Consider the following 18,586-nt stretch of genomic DNA (forward strand, 5'->3'; position numbering starts at 1 on the left):
GGAAATACAAAAAACCTCGAATAGGCAAAGCTATCTTGAGAAAGAAGAATGGAACTGGAGGAATCAACCTACCTGACTTCAGGCTCTATTACAAAGCCACAGTTATCAAGACAGTATGGTACTGGCACAAAGACAGAAATATTGATCAATGGAACAAAATAGAAAGCCCAGAGATAAATCCACACACCTATGGACACCTTATCTTTGACAAAGGAGGCAAGAATATACAATGGATTAAAGACAATCTCTTTAACAAGTGGTGTTGGGAAAACTGGTCAACCACTTGTAAAAGAATGAAACTAGAACACTTTCTAACACCTTACACAAAAATAAACTCAAAATGGATTAAAGATCTAAACGTAAGACCAGAAACTATAAAACTCCTAGAGGAGAACATAGGCAAAACACTCTCCAACATACATCACAGCAGGATCCTCTATGACCCACCTCCCAGAATATTGGAAATAAAAGCAAAAATAAACAAATGGGACCTAATTAAACTTAAAAGCTTCTGTACAACAAAGGAAACTATTAGCAAGGTGAAAAGGCAGCCCTGTTATGTTTTATTTGAAATTTCATACAAAATTTTTGGCATCTGAAATAGGGAACTGTTTGTATCTAACAGGGAAAATAACTGGGTGTCTAGATATAAAATTTAACAGAACATTGGAGGGTAAATGATATAAAAATTTGACCAAAATAGTTTCCTATAGCAATCTGTCAATTTTCATCAATCATTAGAAGACCATCAAGTTGTTCTTTATTATATGGAATTACAATTTCTGATGGCTCTTTACCAAATAACTTAATGTTCCGCTTTTTTCCTTTAATACCAAAGTAGCTATCAATCCTGGATAAGAAGCCGCTACTTTTTTAGTTTGAGTAGGAAGATGGACCCACTCTAGGGGGCCGTTTTGCCATAAAACCAATTTTTTGTCTGGCTACCCCAATTACACCTATGGGGGTTTTATGGCAAAGGAATTGTCAAGCAGTTGTCAATTTAATTTTTAAAAATTTTAAAATTTACATTTTAACAACATAAATTTAGGGATATGTTAATTTAGGTCTAATGTTTAGTTTAGGTCTCTGTATAAATTTAAATAATAAATGTATAACCTCCTTATCTCATTTTGGTATACAGATATACCTAAATGCAAAATGTATATATGTATTTATATATGGCAACAAGTATAAACTTATTGACATAATATATATTACAGCAATACAACACGTACACAGCTAATACCAACCAACACAAACCAATGTACTGTAATAATACATGTCACACATATATAATATAATTATACAGTATATAGAACATATATCATCACAGCACATCAATCCATACCAATTAATATCAGCCACACATACATTATATTACTGCAATATACATTTAATTATACAGTATATATATAATATGCATATACAGTATACATACTAATTTATATACAGATTAAGTATAGATCCATAAATAGAATTAGGTATACCTTTATTATATTTTATTTTTATCCATATCTAATTAGGCAAACTGTAATTAGGCAAATATATTTATATTATGTATTTATAACAATATATAAAGTATTGTTAATTGTACCATCTGTTGATAACTAAGAAATTGAGAAAACCCTTCTCTGAGTATCTCCTATTTGAGACAGCACGTCCCTGCCCCATAGGGTAAAGGGGAGCGTAGGAACTACATAGGGTTGGAAAGTTCCACAGGTATCCTCAAACTGCCAATCTAACATTTTTGAACTTTTAACTACTGTGGGGGCTTGAGGGCAAATGAAACAAAATTTGACCCCTGAAATCTATCAGGGCAACTTGCCAATCATCACTATTTTGTAAAAGACTTGTAGTTGATCCTTATTGAATGGAATTATTATATTTGCTACTTTTTTTCTAAAAAGTTCCACATTTCTTTTTTCCTCCTTTTATAATTAATTGTGCCACCAAGCTGGGATAAGATAAAACTATTTTTCTTGGGGTCACTGGTAGATGGAACCAATGGGCCTTTTTGTCACAAGCACCCTGTAGGTGTATGTTTTGTGCAAGAATAATTTAATCTCATCTTTTGGTAATATTAATCCTAATTAACTGATCATTTAGAGTCTCATCTACTTTAACAAGAGCCGACTCTGTCTCCTTAGTCAACTTTTTCTTAGAACTGGAATTAGGATTGCTTTTTAAGCAATCAAACAAAGGCTTTAAATCTGCAGTAGTCAGTTTTAAATGTGGGCTTATCCAATTAATGTCTCCTAATAATTTTTGGAAATCATTTAAAGTTAGTAAACAATTTCTCTGCAGCTTTAAAGGGGCATTATCAGTTTTCAAAACTTTTGGCAGACCTAAATATGAGAAGCAAGTAAAGAGGTATTGCACAGCATCTTTATAAGCTTCTCCAGTTATCGTTTTGTAACCTAAATCTGATCTATAGCTTTTTAGATGACAAGCAACCATCTAATCTTTGCTTGAATACCTCCAGCAACGGGGAACTCACTACTCTTCAAGGTTTTAAACTTTCCCTCACCTTTTTCTCTACAGCATTCCCACTCCGCATACCACTTTCTCTAATCTCACCAACTCATTTTCAGTAGTATGCGTGGGACAGGAACTGGGCCAGTCTTTCCCAGCAATGTTAAGAGATGTCTGTTCCTGTGTCTAACAGCCCTGACATTTTATTTTCTTGAATTAAAATTTTTTTAAAGGCCTAGAAGCTGTAATTTCCTGCACCCAAAAGGCTAGATCACTAAATCCAAATGTTCTGTGGCTCCTAGCCTGAGAAGTCAAGGTTTTTCTTGTCTGATAGTAAGGTAAAAAGCAAAAGCTGTGTTACTCTTTGACCTTTATTAATTTGCAGTTTTGGTAGGCGGCGAGGTCAAAACTTTAATTTTTCAATATAATCAGAATCTACTACACCAGGCACCACCGAAATTTTTCTTTTCTCTCTCTCTCTCTCTTTTTTTTTTTTTAAGAGAGCAAGCTTTCTTTTTTTAAGAAAGAAAGCCCTAGCACAAGTCCTACAATGCCCTCAGGTAGGGGGCAAGCCACTCCCATTGGAATTGGAGAAACCAGCTCGTCAGGGGTTAATATTGTTGCTAAATCCCCTTACCGTTTCGCTTTTGTCTTAGCCTGGGTGAGACCCCCCCTGAGGGGGTTTTCTCCAAGGAGCACGCTCTGCATATTGTGCACACAGTCTGTTCTAAAAGCTCCACTGTTCAAAAAACTTTTTATCTTTTTCAGGCTTAGGCAACACTTTGAGAGGCTTTGGGGGCAAAGTGGAGAACTTTTGGGCCCTGGAAGGCATAAACAGAGGCAGCGGCTATCGCCTTAAATCAGAAAGTGGTGGATAAGGTTTTTAAAGGTTTGCGCAGAGGGGGAGGGAGCTCTCCAGGGTGCCTGGCCACAGTGTCCTGTAAGTCCTCTCCTCTCTCCTCTGCTGATTTTTTCTTTCTTCTTCTCTTTCAATCTTTCTCAAGTTTTCTTTCCCACACTCTATCTTCTTTCCTTCCTCTTCTCTTTTACTTTCTATCATTTCCTTCTTGTTTCCCTCTTTCATTCTCCCTTCTTCCTTCTTACTATCTCTCTCTCTCTCCTTCTCTTCCTGCCTTTCTCACTTTTCTCTCCCCCTTCCTTTTTCTGCTACCTTCTCTTTCCTTCGTTTCTTTCCCTTTACCCTCTTTCCTCTAACTTTTCTTCCCTCCTCCCTCTCTTTCTCTCTGTATCTCTTTTTCTAACTTTCTTTCTTCCTTTCTCTATCTTGCTGCGTTCCCTGATTCCTTCCTCCTCCATTCCTCTCTCCTTTTCACTCTTTAGTTCTTTTTCTATATTTAGATCTTTCTCTATTTTCTTTCCTTTTTTCTTTTTCACTTTTTTCTTTTTATTTTTCTCTCTGTTTTTTTTTTTTCCCGCTTGGGTGAGGTCCCCCTGAGGGGGTTTTCTTCAAGGATCAGGCTCTGTATATTGTGTATTTTTTAAAAGCTCCTTTGTTTAAAAGAAAACTTTTTATCTTTTTCAGCCTTAGGCAATGTTCTTGGAGGCTTTGGATGTAAACTGGGGAATTCTTAGGCCCTGGGAGGTGCAAGTGGAGGTGGGGTAGTCGCCATAAATCGAAATTGTTGGATAAATTTTTAAAGGTTTGTGCAGAGGAGGAAGGGGCTCGCCAGGGCACCCAGCCACAGCGTCCTGTAAGCCCTCTCACTCCTCGGGAGGTAGAGCACAGTCTCTCTCCTTTTCTTCATCAATGGCAGAAAATATGATCTGCACAGAAGGTGGAGACCCACTACCATCCACCGCTATAGCCTCTACCATAGGTTATCCCACAGCCTCATGACGGGGGTCCAGAACATTTTTAATCATATTTATAGGATAAGTGTTTAGTTGTTTTTTACCTTCACCCAAGTATCTAAATTAACAGTACCCTCTTTAACAGTTTCAAGATTACTTGTATAAAGAGTTGCCGTTCTTAGTTTCAGTGTTATCCATGTCAGAAAGTTAAATATAATAGAAGATAAAGCTTTTAGCTTTCAAAAGATCAGGCTTTTCTTTGGCCTTTTAACTTCATAAACCGTTTTTTTTTTTCTCTAACTCTAACTCTTTAACACTTTCAACACTTCCCACTCCTACTCGCCCTGTCTATCCTACAGAGGGGTCCGTGGCACCCTGAGTGGGGTCCTAGCCATCCCGAACACAGGGGGAACAATAGGGCTGATGACCCTAATCGTTCCGAGGGAGGAGCAGTAGGGCTGATGACCCAGACTGCTCTGAGGGGGAACAACAGGGCTGGTGACCCAGATTGTTTTGGGGGGGGGGCGGTGGCAATAGGGCTGATGACCCTAATTGCTCTGAGGGGGAAAACAGGGCTGATGACCCAAATTGTTCTGGGGAACCTACCTTTGAATTGCCTGTCTCAGGCGCCACCTGCCGGGGTCCAGCCCCGGCCGATCCAGGGAGTTCGAAGCGGGGACGGCGTCGGCAAGGATCAGGATACAATAGCTTCAATTAGATATTAATTAGAGATATAAAGAGTAATAGAATGAGGATAGCTCAGTAGGAAAATTCAGTGGAGAAAAGAGGTTGAGTAGCTTGGTTTACGCAGGAGACCAATAAAACTTCAAGACAAGGAGCTTGCACCACTTACATAGGCCACAGGTGTCCTTCCATTCTCCAGAAGGAGAGGAGACACTGAGGCCTCCCCGGTCAGGTCTTAGAAGCCCAGGCATAATTAGTAAGCATGGCAGGTTCCGCACTCCAGATGGAGACTCAGCCAGAGTTTGAGAGAGAGAGAGACATGGGGAGACCAGTCTTTCGAGGAACTGATCCCAATTCTTTATTTTCCATGGTCTACTTTTATACACTGAGATGTTATGCAAAAGTCACACAGGGTCAGAAGTCCTGACTTTTATCAAAGTCAGGTGCTTCATACAAATGTATACAGAGGTCTTAGGGGTGTTACATCATCTTCTGGCCAGGGGGCCTGCTAACAATTTATGACCCTCTCCTTGTGACAGCGGTCAGTCAACAAGGACACTTATTTCTCCAGGGGTGATTATTCTTAAAACAGACACCACCCAAATAAAGTTAAAGAATTTACTTAGCCTAAGGTCTAATGTGATTAATATCAAAGGTTAATACTTATTTCTTCTGTATATTCATTAATGTGTGTAAGGGCAGGGGATGTGGAGACTTAGCAACAAACATTGGCTCAACAAATGAAAAACCCTTCATTAATACAATTTCTAATCAGCCCACTATACTTATACTAATAATTTTCTAACTTCTCTAAAGAACCTGTTTTTAGAAGGTTTAAAGCATCTCATGCCTCTCACGGCTGGGAGGCTGTGAGCAATCACATGTGGCGGGACAAGCCTGTCAGGCAGGCTAGAGAACCTTCAGAGGAGTTTGTAGGTTAAAACACTCTTGTCACGCCCAGGAGTTTTTATTAACTGGAGCTCTAAGTTAACCCCTTCTCCAAAAGAGGTGGTGGGGTTCAGCCCCACATAAAGTCAGAGGAGTAGGTGAGAGCACAAAGTAGTAAAGTAGGCAGGCTCTGGTTATGGGGGTAGATGCTCGAGGATTTCCAGGGGGACTCCTGAGGCTCAATTCCGCCTTTGCGTATGTCGAGCCTCCTTCCTCATGACCTTTGCCATGGGCGGAGTGCCTCCCGCCGGCTCCCCGCGGGAGGAGACAGAGATGACTTGGTGGAGAAAAAGGAGAGTCCAAAGGGGGAGAGAGCAGTTAAGCCAGTAATCTTGCTACCAAGTGAAAATGGGTACTGAAGATTAGGTTCTTAAAGGTAAAAAATTGATAACAAACACCAAAAAGTAAAAATTAAAAATCTAGAGTAGAGTTTGGAATTTCAAAATTACAATGTTAAAGAAAAGAAGAAGACAAAGAAAGAGAGAAAAAAAAGTCACAAAAATTATAAAAAAAAGTATAGGTACAAAATTGATAACAGATACCAAAAAGCAGAAATTAAAAATCTAGAGATTTAGAGTAGAGTTTGGAATTTCAAAAATACAAAGTTAAAGAAACGAAGAGAAAAAAAAAGAAAGAAAAAAGGAAAAGGAAAACAAAGTCACAAAAATTATAAAAAAAAATATTTATGAAGTATGCTTTAAAAAAATAGGGTCTTTTTTTTTTGCAAAGTAATAGTAGGTTATAAAAGTGAAAATTAAAGGAGTAATAGAGAACTTAAAAATTTTTAAAAATTAAAAAAAAAAGAGAATGATCATAAAAATAGTAAGAATATATCTAGGACTTTTTCTGGTGTTGTGGGTATTGTGGGGTCAGTTCATTTTCGGCTAGTTCCTTGGTCCAGCTTATGTTTCTCAGGATCTATAGGCCCCTTTTGGTGTAGTCGGTACTAACAACACGGTTTTAATCTATTGCACCTGTCGCTTCCAAGGTGGTTCCCTCTGTTTTAGCTTCTTCTGTTTGCTGGTCTCTTCAGTGTCTGATTTCCGCCCTGACACAAATGGGGCGGTGGTGGACACTTTTTTTTTTTTTTTAGGCTCACTTGTTCAGTCACACTGTGGGAAGGGAGGGATGCTGTGAACAAAGAACACTGGCGTGTGCTCGCAGTGCCTCAGCCACAATAGGCCTGCCCCCGCTCATGGCGCGTATACCCTCCCTGCCCACACTGCTCAGGCTCTAGGTTGCTCTGCCAGGAACCATCCAAGGCCAGCCCTGGGCTGCTTGCACCTCCCAGGTCTAAGCCACTCAGGTTCAGGCACTGGGGTAGTCCTCAGAGGCGCAGACTCGGTTGCACCTCAGTTTTGTGCCCTTCCCACGTCTGAGGAGCTCAGGTGATGAGGTGTTTGGCGAGCGTGGTCGCTGTGACTTATCGCCTCCCCTGTCCCTGCTGCTTGGTTTTCTGGGTGTACAACCAGCGCACCTTCTTAGGCAGATGTTGAGCATCCAGAACCCCAAGAAGTCTTAGTTAGCAAAGAAGTCTGCTTACAGTTTTGTAGATAATGTATCTCTGGGGCTGCAATTGCCCCCTTCCGGCTCTGGCTGCCTGTCACTGGAGGGGGATGGTCTGCAGCTGGCTATCTCTGTTCAGTCCTTTGTTCTGTACGTGGGCCTGGCGGTGTCTTAGGTTAGGGCTGGCTTTTCACGTGGTAGTTATCCCACAGTCTGGTTTGCTTGCCCAGGGTAGTTCGCTCAGATAGCGCTCGGGGCATTCAGGCCAGATCCTTACTCTAAGCGATGCAGCCTGCACTTCCCTGTCTAGCCCCTGCTTGCTAGTGGCAGGTGCAGGCATTTGCACTGCTTCTCCGCTGGGGGAGTTAACCACTGGGCTTGTAATATGTGGGTTTTAATTATTTACTCACTTTTCCTCCCTGTTATGTTGCCCGCTGTGCTTCCAAGGCTCTCCACAGACTTGGCAGTGAGAGTGTTTCCTGGTGTTTGGAAACTTCTCTCTTTTAAGACTCCCTTCCTGGATGGAGCTCTGTCCCTCCCTCTTTTGTGTCTTTTTTTGTCTTTTATATTTTTTCGTACCTCCTTTTGAAGACAATGGGCTGCTTTTCTGGGTGCCTGATGTCCTCTGCCGGCATTCAGAAGTTGTTTTGTGGAATTTACTCAGTGTTTAAATGTTCTTTTGATGAATTTGTGGGGGAGAAAGTGGTCTCCCCATCCTATTCCTCTGCCATTTTAGCTCCTCCTTTAGATTTATGTTTTATTGTTACTATGGGGTTTGTATAAAATGTCTTGGAGATAAAATAGCTCATTTCTCTACTGATAGCATCTTATCATCATTTAACCTATATGGATTCCAACTTTTCTTCTTCCCTTTTAGTGTTATGATGTATAAATTATCCCTTTTTATATGCTGAGTTTGTTACCAAATTGAAGGAGCTATAGCTATTTTTTCCTAATTTCCCTTATGCTATAACAAAGTGGTTAAAAATCTATTCTGATAAAGAGTTTCAATTTTCTGATTCTGTCTTTCTATTTGTCACCTTACTAAAAGTTTTCTGTGCTTTTGCCATTTTGTTTCTGGTAGAAGAGCTCTTTTTATCATTTCTTTTAAAAAATATATAAATCTATTTATTTTAATTGGAGACTAATTAATTTACAATATTGCATTGGTTTTGCCATACATCAACATGAATCCACCACAGGTGTACATGTGTTCCCCCTCCTGAACCCCCTCCCACCTCCCTCCCCATACCATCCCTCTGGGTCATCCCAGTGCACCAGCCCCAAGCATCCTGTATCATGCATAGAACCTGGCGATTCATTTCACATATGATATTATACATGTTTCAATGCCATTCTCCCACATCATCCCATCCTCGCCCTCCCACAGAGTCCAAAAGACTGTTCTATACATCTTTGTCTCTTTTGCTGTCTCTCATACAGGATTATCATTACCATCTTTCTAAATTCCATATATATATGTGTTAGTATACTGTATTGGTGTTTTTCTTTCTGGCTTACTTCACTCTGTATAATAGGTTGCAATTTCATCCACCTCATTAGCACCGATCAAATGTATTATTTTAATGGCTGAGTAATACTCCATTGTGTATATGTACCACAGCTTTCTTATCCATTCGTCTGCTGATGGACATCTAGGTTGCTTCCATGCCCTGGCTATTATAAACAGTGCTGTGATGAACATTGGGGTACACATGTCTTTTTCAATTCTGGTTTCCTTGGTGTGCATGCCCAGGAGTGGGATTGCTGGGTCATATGTCAGTTCTATTGCTGTACTAGATTGCATTCCCACCAACAGTGTAAGAGGGTTCCCTTTTCTCCACACCCTCTCTAGCATTTATTGCTTGTTGATTTTGGATTGCAGCCATTCTGACTGGTTTTGTGGTTTTGATTAGCATTTCTCTGATAATAAGTGATGTTGAGCATCTTTTCATGTGTTTGTTAGCTATCTGTATGTCTTCTTTGGAGAAATCTCTGTTTAGTTCTTTGGCCCATTTTTTGATTGGGTCGTTTATTTTTCTGGAATTGAGCTACAGGAGTTGCTTGTATATTTTTGAGATTAATTCTTTGTCCGTTGCTTCATTTGCTATTATTTTCTCCCATTCTGAAGGCTGTCTTTTCACCTTGCTTATAGTTTCCTTTGTTGTGCAGTTCACTTCAGTTCAGTCGCTCAGCCGTGTCCAACTCTTTGCAACCCCATTAATCGCAGCACGCCAGGCCGCCCTGTCCATCACCAACTCCCGGAGTTCACTCATACTCACATCCATCAAGTCAGTCATGCCATCCAGCCATCTCATCCTCTGTCATCCCCTTCTCCTCCTGTGCCCAATCCCTCCCAGCATCAGAGTCTTTTCCAATGAGTCAACTCTTCACTTGAGGTGGCCAAAGTACTGGAGTTTCAGCTTTAGCATCATTCCTTCCAAAGAACACCCAGGGCTGATCTCCTTCAGAATAGACTGGTTGGATTTCCTTGTAGTCCAAGGGACGCTCAAGAGTCTTCTGCAACACAAAGTTCAAAAGCATGAATTCTTTGGCACTCAGCTTTCTTCACAGTCCAACTCCCACATCCATTCATGACCGCTGGAAAAACCATAGCCTTGACTAGGGTTGGCAAAGTAATGTCTCTGCTTTTCAATATGCTATCTAGGTTGGTCATAATTTTCCTTCCAAGGAGTAACTGTCTTTTAATTTCATGGGTGCTGTCACCATCTGCAGTGATTTAGGAGCCCCCCAAAATAAATTCTGACACTGCTTGCACTGTTTCCCCATCTAATTCCCATGAAGTTCTGGGACTAGATGCCATGATGTTCATTTTCTGAATGTTGAGCTTTAAGCCAACTTTTTCACTCTCCACTTTCACTTTCATCAAGAGGCTTTTTAGTTCCTCTTCACTTTCTGCCATAAGGGTGGTGTCATCTGCATATCTGAAGTTATTGATATTTCTCCTGGCAATCTTGATTCCAGCTTGTGCTTCTTCCATCCCAGCTTTTCTCATGATGTACTCTGCATATAAGTTAAATAAGCAGGGTGACAATACACAGCCTTGACGTACTCCTTTTCCTATTTGGAACCAGTCTGTTGTTCCATGTCCAGTTCTGACTGTTGCTTCCTGACCTGCATATAGGTTTCTCAACAGGCAGGTCAGGTGGCCTGGTTTTCCCATCTCTTGAAGAATTTTCCAAAGTTTATTGTGAACCACACAAAGGCTTTGGCATAGTCAATAAAGCATAAATAGATGTTTTTCTGGAACTCTCTTGCTTTTTCCATGATCCAAGATGTTGCCAGTTATATACCTGGTTCCTGTGCCTTTTCTAAAACCAGCTTGAACATCTGGAAGTTCACCGTGCATGTATTGCTGAAGCCTGGCTTGGAGAATTTTGAGCATTACTTTACTAGCATGTGAGATGAGTGCAATTGTGTGATAGTTTGAGCATTCTTTGGCATTGCCTTTCTTTGGGATATGAATGAAAACTGACCTTTTCCAGTCTTGTGACCACTGTTGAGTTTTCCAAATTTGCTCTCATACTGAGTGCAGCACTTTCATAGCATCATCCTTCAGGATTTGAAATAGCTCAACTGGAATTCCATCACCTCCACTAGCTTTGTTCGTAGTGATGCTTTCTAAGGCCCACTTGACTTCACATTCCAAGATGTCTGGCTCTAGGTCAGTGATGACACCATCGTGATTATCTGGGTTGTGAAGATCTTTTTGGTACAGTTCTTCTGTATATTCTTGCCACAGAGGGATGGTATGGGGAGGGGGGTGTGAAGGGTGTTCAGGATTGGGAACATGTGTACACCTGTGGAGGATTCATGTTGATGTATTGGCAAAACCAATACAATATTGTAAAGTAATTAGCCTCCAATTAAAATAAATAAAAAATTTAAATTAAAAAAATAAAAGAATTTATGGATTACTTGACTAATCTTTACATAAAGCTAAAATTCTCTGCAAAATCGAGAATGCATCTATTTTGCAAGATTTTACCCAAGGATACAATTATGACAATTGACAAATTTTACAAATAAAAACTTTAGAATATAAACAATAAATAAAAGGGAGAAATAATTCTATAAATTCAAAAACAGTCAAACTCTTGCAACCACATTTCCAATACAGGTTTTCAAATCTCTAAACACATTTTAGAAATTAGCTTCATTGTTTTTAAGACATATACTAGTTTTTCATTATCTTCCACTGTCTTCTTTGCCTCCTTGTAGATGAGATGAACTACTTCCATACAAAGTTTTCCATTTACATGATTCCTAACAGACAGATTACTGTAAAACTTTAAATTGATGGTAATGATTCTTTTTCTCAACATGTTCAAATAGTCAGATTTCTTTTAAAATCTATCATATATTGTATCTAAAATGTCTTACCATTCTATGTTTCATTTCCTTTCCTTAGTTTATATGCAAACAGTGAGAGTTTTACTTCTTCTTTTCCAATTTGGATTCCTTTTATTTCTTTTCCTTCTCTGATTGCTGTGACCAAAACTTCCAAAACTATGTTGAATAGTAGTGGTGAAAGTGGGCACCCTTGTCTTGTTCCTGACTTTAGGGGAAATGCTTTCAATTTTTCACCATTGAGGATAATGTTTGCTGTGGGTTTGTCATATATAGCTTTTATTATGTTGAGGTATGTTCCTTCTATTCCTGCTTTCTGGAGAGTTTCTTTCTTTTTTTTTTAATCATAAATGGATGTTGAATTTTGTCAAAGGCTTTCTCTGCATCTATTGAGATAATCATATGTTTTTTATTTTTTAATTTGTTAATGTGGTGTATTACATTGATTGATTTGAAGATATTGAAGAATCCTTGTATCCCTGTGATAAAGGCCACGTGGTCATGATGTATGATCTTTTTAATGTGTTATTGGATTCTGATTACTAGAATTTTGTTAAGGATTTTTGCATCTATGTTTATCAGTGTTATTGGCCTGTAGTTTTCTTTATTTGTGGCATCTTTGTCAGGTTTTGGTATTAGGGTGATGGTGGCCTCGTAGAATGAGTTTGGAAGTTTACTTTCCTCTGCAATTTTCTCGAAGAGTTTGAGTAGGATAGGTGTCAGCTCTTCTCTAAATTTTTGGTAGAATTCAGCTGTGAAGCTGTCTGGACCTGGGCTTTTGTTTGCTGGAAGATTTCTGATTACAGTTTCAATTTCTGTGCTTGTGATGGGTCTGTTAAGATTTTCTATTTCTTCCTGGTTCAGTTTTGGAAAGTTGTATTTTTCAAAGAATTTGTCCATTTCTTTCAAGTTGTCCATTTTATTGGCATATAATTGCTGGTAGTAGTCTCTTATGATTCTTTGTATTTCTGTGTTGTCTGTTATGATCACTGCATTTTCATTTCTAATTTTAATTATTTGATTTTTCTCCCTTTGTTTCTTGATGAGTCTGGCTAATGGTTTGTCAGTTTTATTTATCCTCTCAAAGAACCAGCTTTTGTCTTAATTGATTTTTTGCTATGGTCTCTTTTGTTTCTTTTGCATTTATTTCTGCCCTAACTTTTAAGATTTCTTTCCTTCTATTACCCCTGGGGTTCTTCATTTATTCATTTTCTAGTTGCTTTAGGTGTAGAGTTAGGTTATTTATTTGACTTTTTTCTTGTTTCTTGAGGTGTGCCTGCATTGCTATGAGCCTTCCCCCTTTATCATTTCTTATAAGGCAGGTCTGGGCTTCCCAGGTGGTGCTAGTGGAAAAGAACCCATCTGCCAATGCAGGAGATGTAAGAGTCATGGGTTCCATCCCTGAGTGTGAAAGGCCCGCTGGAGAAGAGCACGGTAAACCACTCCAGGATTCTTTCCTGGAGAATCCCATGGACAGGGGAGCCTGATGAGCTACACAGTCCAGAGTGTTGCACAGAGTAAGACACGACTGAAGTGACTTAGCAGGCATGCATAACGTAGGTCTAGTGTTGATGAACCTCCTAAACTTTTATTTGTCTAGGAAAGTCTTTATTTTTCCTTCATATCTGAATGATAACTTTGCTGGATAGAATATTCTTGGGTTGCATTGTGGATGTTTTACTGGTTGTAGATCGAAGGGGAGAGACAAAGTTATTTTTCACTCCACTATGTTGCTGACATCACCTGCTCATTTCTTCAAAAACTTTTTCAGTCCTTGCTATTTTTAAAAGGAGACTCTAACTATACAACGTATAAGGCCTCTTGAATTTATCTCACAGTTTCCTGATGCTCTGTTAATTTTGTTTAAGGATCTATTTCTTTGCATGTTTTATGTAGAGAACTTTTATTGCTGCTTCTTCCAGTTAGCAGAATTTTTCTTCTGTAATATTTAATTGATATTAAAACCACTCAATGCTTATTTTTCTCAATGGTGCAGTTTTAATCTCTGTAAGTTTGATTTTAATATTTTAAATAATTTTAATATTTTTACTTAAAATATTCTTTTTCTATAGTCTTCAACCTACTGGATATAGTTATAGTGCTATTTAAGCTATATTCTATTTTGATTATATTATCTGTGCCATTTTGGGGTCTATTTTTATTCATTGTTCTCATTATATGCTGGATTTCCTGCTTCTTTGAATGTCTGGGTATTTTGATTATATCAGACATGATGGATTTTACCTTCTGGAAGCCTCGATGCATCTGTATATTTATGAAGATTCTTTCAGTTTATTCTGGTAATATTTGAATCATTTAGAAACAGTTTTATCCTTTCAAGTTCTGGCCTCTCAAATGTTTGGACAGGACTCAATTTGGCCCAAATGTACAAATTAAATGTGCATTAATGTTTTTAAACATCATCCTTGTAGAGAAGGGGGACAAAAAGAAGCAAATATAGAAAAATATGGGAAACCTATTGAAAATGTGTTCATTTCCCCCGTACCCCTCGACTCCCTACACTGGATGAAGTTGAAATTCCAGAACTTCTTTATGTTGTCGAGGATGCAGCCAAAGACTTAGGGAGACTGGAAAACTGAAGTAGATTTATTATGTAAGACTTCCTTGCCTACTGTATAAGAATGGCCCTGGAAGTTCTAGGGTACATTCCATTCATCAGCCTCTGCGAAATACATTGTTGATGAGGAGCCTTGCCTTCCTGAAGTACTTCATAGTGAATATTCTTTGAAGGCAAGGGGTGACAACAGAAAATATTGCTATCAAAAAGAGCTTCCTGAATTCGATGGAATGATGGAAACCTGTAGTGTAGGCATCAGGTGGCATCACTTAAACCTAACAGATAAAATAAGTGTCATTATCATAGTGGCCAGAAAAGTGTGTGTGTGATCTGAAGAGATTTTTGGTGTTGTTTAGGTGACCATACTGTCTGTAGGACTAAAATAGGTGGTCACCCACAATGGGGAAAGAACAGACTCTTCAATAAATGATGGGATAAGCTGTATATCCGCATGCAAAGAGTGAAACTAGACCCTTATCTTACACCATAAACAAAAATCAAAACAAAATTAACTTAAGACTTATATATTAAGACCTGAATGTGTAAAACTCTTAGAATAATGTATAGGGGGAAAGCTCCTTGATATTGGCAATGATTTTTTTGAATATGACACCAAAAGCTCAAGCAACAAAAGCAAAATTAAATGAGAAGTGAAATCAAACTAAAAAGCTTCTGTACTGAAAAGGAAAGAATAAACAAAGTGAAAACACAACCTGTGGAATGGGAGAAAATGTTTGCAAGTTATATATCTGAAAAGCAGTTCTTATCCTATATATACAAGGAACTTGTACAACTTAATAGTAAAGGTATCTCAACAACTTAAGCAAAAAATGGGCAGAGAACTTGAATATACATTTTTCCTAAGAAGATATAAAGTAGCCAGCAGGTACATGAAAAGGTGCTTAATATCACTAATCATCAGGGAAAAGCAAATCAAAACTTCAATGAAATTTCACCTTACACCTGTTTGGCTATAATAACAATAAAATAATAATAAAAAGATAAGTATTGGTAAGTATATGGAAAAGGGAACCTTGGCATTCTGTTTAGTACTATAATATATATATTAAATATAAAAATGGCTTTATAATATAGAATAGAAGTATATTATGATCCAGTAGTCCCTCTTCTGGTAATTCAAGGAAATGGCATTACATATTTCATTGAGATATTTGCACTCCCAAGTTTATTGTGACATTATTTAAAATAGCCCCAAACATGTAAACAACCTAAGTATCCATAGATGGTCTATGAATGGATAAAGAAGAGGTGGTATATATAGAAAAGAATATCATTCAGTCATAAAAAGAAGGAAATTCTGCCATTGTGACAACATGGATGGACCTTGAGGGCGTTATGCTAAGGAAAATAAGTAAAACAGAGGAAGGAAGACAAATACTGTATGATATCACCTGTGTGTGGAATCTAAAAAGATCAAATGCATAGGAACAGAGAACAGATTGGTGGTTGGCCAAGGCTGAGGGAAATGCGTAAAGGGTGTCAAGGGTACAAAATTCTGGTCATAAGATAAATATGTCCTGAGGATGTAATGTACACTATGGTGACTTGAGTTAAAAATACTCTGTAGTTTATGTAAAAGTTGCCAAGAAACAACATCTTAAAGTGGTCTCATCACATAGAAACTGTAATTATGTGAGATAATAGATGTTATCAAAACTTATTGTGGTAACCATTTCTCAATATACGTATATCAAATCATAATGTTGTATAACTTAAGCTAATACAATGCTATTTGCTAATTATATACAAATGAAACTGGAAAAAACAAAACGAAGGGCAGTAATGCCCAAAATAAAAAAAATAAAAACATCAAAAAAGTTTAACAGCAAGTATAATGAAATAGTTCCATTTTAGTTTGTAGCAAGGTGGGGTGCATTATAAAAAACAAGATTAGAAAAATTACATCTACCTATTCTTTTATTTATTTATTTTTTGCTGTGCTGGGTCTTTGCTGCTGTGCAGGCTTTTCACTAACAAGTGGGGGCTATTCTTCGTTGTGGTGCACAGGCTTCTCATTGCCTTGACTTCCTTTGTTGCAGAGCACAGGCTCTAGGGCACAGGCTTCAGTAGTTGCAATTTGTAGGCTCAGTAGTTGTAGCTCCCAGGCTCTAGTGCACAGGCTCAATAGTTGTGGCACACAGGCTTAGTTGCTCCACGACATGTGGGTTCTTCCCAGACCAGGGATCTAACCTGTCTCTCCTGCATTGGCAGGCAGATTCTTTACCACTTGAGCCACCAGGGAAGGCCAACTTATTCTTCTTGATAGTGCATGCTAGATCAGGAAGGAATCCTAAGATAAATAATTTTGCTCCCAAAGAGCTGTAAAACTAGAGGAATGAATAGAAAAAAATCCGTCTCATATTTTTGTTACTGTCTTTTTATGGTTCAGCTATCAGGATGGTGAGGGGTTGTATAGATTCTGGAAATCTATATTCATTCCTACTTATGAAAGTAAGCCATAAGGAATGAAGGCCTATTAGAATTAAGGCCATAACACTTCTTTCAGGCCATGGTTCTCAGAGAAATAGAAAAGACATTTCAGTGATTAATCAGACTGTACCTTTAGTTCTGCTCTGTAGATCTGAATTAGAACACATAGTAAAAGATGAAATACTTATGTATATATATATTTACTTTATAAAATATTTTTAGTCACCTAATTTTTGGAAAGAAATGCCATTTTTTTAATAGAGTCCCTGAAGGCTTGTTTGACTTGCTTATTCCGTAGAGTATAAATGAAAGGGTTCATCAAAGGAATAATGGAAGTGTTGAGAAGGGACACCACCTTATTAATGGCCACACCTTCCTTTGCTGGTTTGATATAGATAAAGATGCAACTCCCATAAGTGATGGAAACTACAATCATATGGGAAGAACAGGTAGAGAAAGCCTTTTTTCTTTGCTGAGCCAAAGGGAGTCTTAAAATAGTCTTGATGATGTATGTGTAAGACACAATTACACAGACTAGTGTGAGTATGAGGGTCAGCACCGCCATGATTAAAACAAGTTGCTCTATAAATTGAGTGTCTGAGCACACAATCTTTAGAAGAGGAGATGCATCACAGCCAAAATGGTCAATGAGATTGGAGTTACAGAAATCTAGCTGAACTCCCAGGCTAAGTGGTGGGAGTATGACAATTAACCCAATCAGCCAAGAGCAAAGGACCAGAATGGTGCAGACCTTTTCACTCATGATGGTGCTGTAGTGCAGGGGCTTGCAGATGGCCACGTAGCGGTCATAGGACATGGCAGTTAGAAGAAAAAATTCTGTTGCCCCAATGAGGATGACAAAAAATAACTGGATGGCACAAGCATTATAGGTCACTCGTTTGTCTCCAGTGGTCATGCTGTACAGGAATCGAGGAACACAGACAGTTGTAAAGATTATTTCTAAGATGGAGAAATTACGAAGGAAAAAGTACATGGGTGTTTTAAGGTGAGAGCTCACCAGAGTGACGAGGATAATGACTAGATTTCCAGCAACAGTGGAAGTGTAGGTGAGAAACAGAAACACTGAAAGAAAAACCTGTAGTCTTGGGTCGTCTGTTAATCCTAGTAGGATGAATGTTGTTATTGCAGAGTGATTTTTCATCACTATCTTCAGATACATAAGAAGTCTGTATTAATAGATTATAAGTGTTTAATCTGAGGAATAGAATATAAAAATAAATTTCAACAAGCTATGTAGAATAAAGTAGTGAATCAGGAAGCAGCTGCTGCTGCTGCTAAGTTGCTTCAGTCGTGTCTGACTCTGTGCGACCCCATAGACGGCAGCCCTCCAGGCTCCCGGGTCCCTGGGATTCTCTAGGCAAGAACACTGGAGTGGGTTGCCATTTCCTTCTCCAATGCATGAAAGTGAAAAGTGAAAGTGAAGTCGCTCAGTTGTGTCTGACTCTTAGCGATCCCATAGACTGCAGCCCACCAGGCTCCTCCGTCCATGGGATTTTCCAGGCAAGAGTACTGGAGTGGGGTGCCATTGCCTTCTCTGAATTAGGCAGCAGATGCACATTTTAAAGCTTTTACTTGATCATCAATAATCATGATGTAGAAAAGTGATTGAATCATACTTCATTTCCCTGGACTCTACATTAAATTCATCTTCAGAATGTTCATGAAAAGCATTCATCTGAAATTTTATTTCCACTCTAGTTACAGGATCAATTTTAACATCTATGTCACAGTCCTCTGAAATTT

At 38.6% G+C, this 18,586-nt stretch overlaps 1 protein-coding gene across 1 annotated transcript; it reads right to left on the bottom strand.

Moving 5' to 3' along the window:
• Positions 1 to 17,048: 17,048 nt before the first annotated feature.
• On the bottom strand, positions 17,049 to 17,984 carry LOC133248851 (olfactory receptor 6C2-like). Its single transcript, XM_061419141.1, has one exon. The coding sequence runs from the start codon at positions 17,982 to 17,984 to the stop codon at positions 17,049 to 17,051; it is 936 nt and encodes a 311-aa protein (XP_061275125.1).
• Between the last annotated feature and the right edge of the window lie 602 nt (positions 17,985 to 18,586).

This window comes from Bos javanicus, chromosome 5 (assembly GCF_032452875.1).
Source record: "Bos javanicus breed banteng chromosome 5, ARS-OSU_banteng_1.0, whole genome shotgun sequence".
NCBI lineage: Eukaryota > Metazoa > Chordata > Mammalia > Artiodactyla > Bovidae > Bos > Bos javanicus.

Bases quoted from the DNA above. Each gene is read 5' to 3' on its own strand.
- LOC133248851 (XM_061419141.1), bottom strand. From the start codon at position 17,984: ATGAAAAATCACTCTGCAATAACAACATTCATCCTACTAGGATTAACA.